The 7674-nt window shown below is 44.3% G+C and overlaps 1 protein-coding gene across 1 annotated transcript; it reads right to left on the reverse strand.

Moving 5' to 3' along the window:
* Window positions 1-2056: 2056 nt before the first annotated feature.
* On the reverse strand, window positions 2057-2488 carry LOC101594277 (60S ribosomal protein L27-like). The gene has a single exon (XM_045137279.1). The coding sequence runs from the start codon at window positions 2486-2488 to the stop codon at window positions 2057-2059; it is 432 nt and encodes a 143-aa protein (XP_044993214.1).
* Window positions 2489-7674: the final 5186 nt, after the last annotated feature.

Below are 7674 nucleotides of genomic sequence, written 5' to 3' on the forward strand. Positions count from 1 at the left end.
GTCTCATGGTGACCTCGAACTCACGGATTATAATCCTCCTACCTCTGCCTCCTGAGTGTTGGGATTAAAGGTGCGTGTCAACATGCCCGGCTTGATCTATATATTTTTAACTGGATAATTGTGTTTTTTGATTTTTTTCTTTTTTTTTTAGAATAGATGCTTTTGTCTTTTGTTTTTGTTTATTTATTTATTTTGTTTAAAAAGATGGTTTATTCCCCCCCCCCCCCCATTTTAAATGTTCCCTTCCAGGGTGACCAAATAACTTGTTAGGTTGACATAAGAATCAAAACTCGCGATGGCTGCGTGGATTTCTTCCCGTAGCTTCAGCACCTTTCCTGCAATTCAGCCGTCACACACGCACACTGAGGTGACCCCAAAACTGCTCTCTTCTCCTCCGTCTTCTTGGTGGGGGTGGGGGAGTCAGAGCCAGGGCTCCCAGCCACGTGGGCTGCAATCCAGAGGAAGCCCCTGCTCCTTCCACTGTCCGTCCTTCTGTCCTTTGCCAACGTTTCCACTTGCTGACACCCGTTTGAGACTGGCTGAAGGGGTCCGGCCCAGGGAACCGCTTTCTGTGCGTCACTGCCGGCCAGTTGTTTGCGTGACTTCTGGGGGACAGATTGACAGAGCTCTGTGAGAGTCTATTCTGATCTGCTCAGTTTGGTCAGGAGCGGGAGCCATCTGCTTTTACTGCTCTAGACAAACCTGGGACCCCCCCCCCAACTATCTGATTGTTGGTTCTTTTGGGGAGAGACAAACGGGTTGCAATTTCCTTCTACCTTGAGACTGGGCTGTGCTTCTTTGAACCCCGTTTCAAAAGATAACAACAAGCCGGGCGTGGTAGCGCACGCCTTTCATTCCAGCACTCGGGAGGCAGAGGTAGGTGGATGGCCATGAGTTCGAGGCCACCCTGAGAATACAAAGTGCATTCCAGGCCAGCCTGGGCTAGAGTGAGACCCCCACCATCCCCGCTCCGTTCCTGCTGTGCTGGGCCGCACATCTGGACGCTGACATCTGCAAGCTCTCGCTCACGGCTCTAGCGGGTCGAGGAGGCATTGATTCCCTTTCTCCCATGGTGACATCACCACCAAAGGGCAGAGAGGGCACACCGATGTCGGGACTTTCAGGCATAATGGGTGCCAACTGCTGCTTGAAAGTTCCAAGTTGGTCGTGTCCAGAAAAGAAGCTGCAGCCGCTGGAAGGTGGAGATGCAGACTTTCTTGTCGGTGGTGCCCAAACTGCTGAACTTCTGCATCAGCTCGGGGTCCAGATCCACGCCTTTGGCGAGGAGGGGCGAGGGAGGACACCAGGGAAAAAGGAGGGGCCTTGACCCTGCCCCGGGGCCCTCTCACTGCCTCATACGGGCAAACGCGCACTGCAGCTTGGTCAAGCTCCCAGCCCCGTCCCAACCCCCACAACACCATCTCCGCCTCTCTCCCCTGTTGTTGCTGTGTTGTTGTTGTTGTTGTAATATTATTATTATTATTTTAGGTAAGGTCTCACTCTAGTCTACGCTGAACTAGTCTCAGGGTGGTCTTGAACTGTCGGTGATCCTCCTACATCTGCGTTCCAGTGCTGGGATTAAAGGTGTGCGCCACCATGGCTGGCTGCTTTTTTTTAAAAAAAAAAAAAAAGTGTTTATTTTTATTTATTTATTTAAGAGCGACAGACAGAGAGAGAAAGAGAGGGAGAATGGGCGGGCCAGGGCCTCCAGCCTCTGCAAACGAACTCCAGAAGCGTGCGCCCCCTTGTGCATCTGGCTAACGTGGGTCCTGGGGAATCGAGCCTTGAACCTGGGTCCTTAAGCTTCAGAGGCAAGCGCTTAACTGCTAAGCCATCTCTCCAGTCCCTCCCATCTTTATTTATTAGAAACAGAGAGAGAGAGAAACAGAGAGACAAAGAATGGGCATGTGAGGGCCTCCAGCCACTGCAAATGAACTCCAGACGCGTGCGCCCCCTTGTGCTTCTGGCTTAAATGGAACCTGGGGAATCGAACCTGTGTCCTTAAGCTTTGCAGGCAAGCACTTTAACTGCTAAGCCATCTCTCCAGCCTACACCTTCATTTTTTTTTAATGATGGGGGGTTGGGAATCTAAAATTGAAGCTTCTGGAAGACCCAGTTGTTTCTTGCTCATCTTGTATCCCTCCTCAAAATTGACCTTATCCTCCAGCCTGGCCTTATATTGCAGAGCTGGGTCTCGGAAGACATAGTTGTCCACAATAGTTTTGTCTAAGAGGATATCTACAGAGTATCTTGTGGGCATGAGGTGATTATAGATATAAACCTTCACAAAAGACTTGCTCTTTGATCTTTGGGCAATTGTCTTGTTGCCTATGGCAGCTGTCACTTTGCATGGATAGTGGTCAATCCCAGCCACCAGAGCCCAGCTGCGGGGTTGGTCTGAGCTGCCATCTTCAATGTTCTTCACGATGATGGCTTTGCGTCCATAGAAGCATCTAGCGGCTTTCCTGGGTTTCATGAACTTGTCCATTTTGACAGCAAGCAGCAGGTGCACAGCTGAAACAAAAAAAGTAAGTTTTGTGTTCAAAGATATCCAAAATACAGCACAGGAGAAATGGATCAGTGGTTAAGGTGCTTGCCTGCAGAGCCTAAGGACCCAGGTTCAATTCCCCACAGATAAACCAGATGCACAAGGTTGGTACATGCATCGGAGTTCATTAAAAAAAGGGATATACAAAATATAATAAAATATTACTTTCAAAAATATGTTTACAGGGCTGGTGCAATGGCCTACCAGTTCAGGTGCTTGCCTGCGAAGTCTAAGGACCCAGGTTTGATTCCCCAGGACCCATGTAAGCCAGATGCACACGGTGGCATATGTGTCTGGAGTTCATTTGCAGTGACTAGAGGCCTGGTGCACCTATCCTCTCTCACTCATTCTCTATTTATCTGCCTTTCTCTCGAATAAACAAATGAATAATAACAATATATTTTAAAAAGAAATTTCTATTAAAAAAGGGAAAAGGGCTGGAGAGATGGCTTAGCGGTTAAACGCTTGCCTGTGAAGCCTGAGGACCCCAGTTCGAGGCTTGATTCTCCAGGACCCAAGTTAGCAAGATGCACAAGGGGGCGCACGTGTCTGGAGTTTGGTTTTTAGTGGCTGGAGGCCCTGGCGCACCCATTCTCTCTCTCTCTATCTGCCTCTTTCTCTCTCTCTCTGTCACTCTCAAATAAGTAAAAATAAACAAAAAAAAAATTTTTTTAAAAGGGAAAGATATATTTACATATTAATGGCCCTAAGAAGATATTCAGGTTTTGACCTCAAGAAAATGTTTCTTTGAGTGGATTTATAGGAATTATGAGGTTCCAGAGTGCGATTATTGTACAAAGTAATGTATCTTCCTTTCTCAAAAACATTGAAAATTGAAATTGATACTTATATATAAGGGTGTCTAGCTTTGTCCTGCTCAGGGATAGAAAAATGAATAGGAAATCTTATTATTTCCGGCTCCATCATTCCATTACCTCAACCGGTCGTCCCTGAAGTTTCCATGAGCTTTGCTGTTCCCATTAAGTTCAGAAAGTATTACCCCCAGTAGTGCTGGGGAGCAGGCTCAGTAGGCATTGTGTTTGCTGTTCTAGTGTGAGGACTTGAGGTCTGATGCCCATTTCTCATGTAATACCAAATGCTTTTGAGGGAGCAACAACCTTCCAGTGCAGCATGGCTCTATGGAAGGTGGACACGGTGTCCCTTGAAGCAAACAGGCCACCTAGCCTGGCCACCGCAGTAGAGAATAGTGGGAGTCCTCAGCTGCCTCAAAGAAGGTGGAAGGCAAGGACTGAAACCGATGCTGTCCTCTGACCTCCACACATATGCCTTGGCAAGCATGCACCGACACTCACATACATGGACATGATTGCACATACAAGTCCAACTCCCTCACCACCTCCTCAAAAACAAATAGGTAGTCTGGGGAAAAAGGAAACTATTTTTTTTACTGTAAATTTCTATGAAATGTAAAAACATCATTAGGTATAAAAAATAAAACAAGCGGGCTAGAGAGATAGCTTAGTGGTTAAGCGCTTGCCTGGGAAGCCTAAGGACCCCGGTTCGAGGCTCGATTCCCCAGGACCCACGTTAGCCAGATGCACAAGGGGGCGCATGCGTCTGGAGTTCATTTACGGTGGCCAGGAGGCCCTGGTGCTCCCATTCTTTCTCTTTCTCTCTCTCTCTCTTTCTCTCTCTGTCTGTTGCTCTCAAATAAGTAAATAAATAATTTAGGGAAAAAATAAATAAAAAATAAAACAAGAGTGAGACCCTACCTTGAAAAAACAAAATAAATAAAAATAAATAAATAAATAAAACATATCCCCTTTTAAGAAAATAAACCACTTATCTCAATGAGTTTATTGAAAGAAATAACACAAAGAACAAGTTTTAGAAATTTTAGATCACTTAAGGGTACAGGATTTTTCTTAAAAAACTATTTATTTATTTATTTGAGAGCAACAGACACAGAGAGAAAGACAGATAGAGGGAGAGAGAGAGAATGGACGCACCAGGGCTTCCAGCCTCTGTAAACGAACTCCAGACGCGTGCGCCCCCTTGTGCATCTGGCTAACGTGGGACCTGGGGAACTGAGCCTCGAACCGGGGTCCTTAGGCTTCACAAGCAAGCACTTAACCGCTAAGCCATCTCTCCAGCCCAGGGTACAGAATTTTATTCTTTTTCTTCCATGTGTTTTGGATGGTTGAATAGGTGAGAAATAAGATTTTTATTTTATATTCTATTTTAATTCATTTTTTTGCTCAAAACTTAGGAAGTTAAGGATTTTTTTTTCTAAAAATGCTGTTTTTAACTAGTATTCTTCCTGAAACTATATAACGTTTTAAGAATTCCCTAGAAAGTGTTCTTTATACACTTTTTTCCCCATTGTTTTACATAAAGCAGTTGTTTCACCCTTAATGGTGGTAATCTGTTTAACAGTCATACTTTTTATAACTTAAAACCAGTCTCTGGGCCTGTAACTCTAAACTTGCTTGATTTTTTTTCATATTTTAAATTGTACATCTTTCAATTCAATACTTTCTTTTTTTTGTTTTTAAAAAACACTTAATTTTTTTTAGAATATTTATTTATTTATTTGAGAGCAACAGACAGAGAAAGAGGCAGAGAGAGAGAGAGAATAGGCAGGCCAGGGCCTCCAGGCCCTGCAAACCAACTCCAGACGCGTACACCTCCTTGTGCATCTGGCTAATGTGGGTCCTGGGGAATCGAGCCTCAAACCAGGGTCCTTAGGCTTCACAGGCAAGAGCTTAACCACTAAGCCATCTCTCCAGCCCTCAGTTCTATACTTTCTACCAAGCACACCAGTCTATCACTTTTAAATGCAACCTTGATAAACTCTCTGAGCCTAGGCAGCAGAATTCATCCAGCCTTCATGTGGGTAGCCCACTTTCTGAAAAGTTCTCTTATATCTCCTTCCCTTTTCCCTTTGAAATTTCATAAGTCAAGCCTCCATATAGAATTCAATCTTTATTTAACATTTCCAAGTTCTCATCAGAATAGCCCATAAAATTTGGCTTACCACCTTCGTGCTTGGAACTGGTACTAAACACCAAGTCCATCCATACTCCTTTGCCACACAAGTTCCAAAGGACTAACATCCACATGATCAGACAGACTTATCACAGCAATAGCCCCACCCTCTCCGGTACCAAATTATCTCTTGCAGTCAGCTTCTCGCTGCTGAGATAAACATCCAGTCACACACAGTTTATGGGAAGAAGGGATTTATTTATGGCTTGCAGAGTCCAGGGGAACCCCATCAATAGCAGAAGAAGCTGGCACCCTTTCATAAATCCAAACAGAGAGACCAGCCAGCATAGCAAACAGGACCAGCCAGAGCTCAAACTTCTTTCTCCACACACCTTTGGGCTGGAATTCAGACCTGCACCCCCCAAACACACCTTAGGGCTGGACTCTTAAGATCCGCACCCAGTGACATCTGCCTGCTAGGAGCTCAAAACACCTGACTACAGGTGGCCATATATTTACATTATCACATTCCAACTACCACAGACATTTTGCAACAGCTAGGAAAGAACATCATGGCAGAGGGAGAGAAAGAATTTAAAAGCTGGAGGATGGGAACAAGCGCTGTAGAGTCATCTCATCTGACATGATATGGCCATTGCATTTATGAACTTACAGAGCTGTGAGGACCTGCTTAAGACCTGCACAAGAGGTCGGTAAACATTAAGTCATGGATCAGACAGAGAGGCCTACGAGGCTCCACCCCTTCCTAAGGAGCTAATGATTGCTGGGCGGGGGGTGGGGTGGGGGGGTGGGGAGGTGGGTGGTTGTGCAGGGAAGGGAAGGGAAGCAGGCACACTGTCTTTGGTACTACACCCACTGACAAGTGCTGGGAACAGGAGGTTGAAATGGGAGTGGATGTAGCAGAAAAGAAGGTAACAGAGCTGTATATAAACAAAATATAATGTATGCAAATATAAAGTTGTGAAACAACAAATAAAAATTTAGAAACAGGGCTGGAGAGATGGTTTAGCAGCTAAGGTACTTGCCTGTAAACCCAAAGGACCCAGGTTCAATTCCCCAGGACCCACATAAAGCCAGATGCACAATGTGTTACCTGCATCTAGAGTTCATTTGCAGTGACTAAAGGCCCTGGCACACCCATTATTTCTCTCCATCTGCCTTTTTCTGACTCTCAAATAAATAAATAAACAAAAAATTAAAAATAATAAGATAGAAGCAAAATCAACTGCAATGACTTACTGATGTCCCTCACACTGATTTTCAAAGTAAAAATAATGTATCCCAAAGTACTTCAAGCCTAGGAAAAAGACACGAATGGAAAACATTCTGAATTAAACAATTTAAATAAGTAGTGAAGCAAATAAAATTAACTTTGGAATCATACAATCACAGAATTGAGTAGGTGCTAGAGAGATTGCTCATTGCTTAAAAGTGTGGCAGCCAAGGGTTGGATATCTAGTGAAGGCCAGTTGCACAAAATGGAACATTATGCCTGAGGTTCATTCTGAAATGTCTGTACTTCTTTCTCTCCTAGCAAATAAACCATTAAAAGAGAAGAGAAATTGAGGGCTAGAGAGATGGCTTAGTGGTTAAGTGCTTGCCTATGAAGCCTAAGGACCCCGGTTCAAGGCTTGATTCCCCAGGACTCATGTAAGCCAGATGCACAAGGTAGCACATGCACCTGGAGTTTGTTTGCAGTGGCTGGAGGCCCTGGAGTGCCTATTCTCTCTCTTTCTTCCTCTCTCTCTCTCTCTCTCTCTCTCTCTGTCTGTCTGTCGGTCTCAAATAAAAAAGTAAAAATAAACAAAAAGAAATTGAGTAAATTTATAGAGGAAGGGATAAAAATGACTGAAACAATGTAAGCTTATTATTCTAATACTTAGTCTTGGTGAAAATGGTTATGTGTTCACTTATTGACATGCCAGGTTCCAAACGTGTTTTCTATATTGCAATTTTATAAAATTTATTTTTTAAATGTCACTGGTATTAAATTCCTAGAAAATTTGAATGTTCCCTTTCCTGAGCCTGATACACTTAGTTTGGTAAGACAGAACACCTGTCACATGGACCACATTTTTCCTGACTGATACTGGCTGCAGTGGACAGTAGAAACCTAGGATTCATTGAAGGCCATAGACAGCACAGGATTGCCCATG

This window comes from Jaculus jaculus, chromosome 18, assembly GCF_020740685.1.
Source record: "Jaculus jaculus isolate mJacJac1 chromosome 18, mJacJac1.mat.Y.cur, whole genome shotgun sequence".
In the NCBI taxonomy this organism is placed as follows: domain Eukaryota; kingdom Metazoa; phylum Chordata; class Mammalia; order Rodentia; family Dipodidae; genus Jaculus; species Jaculus jaculus.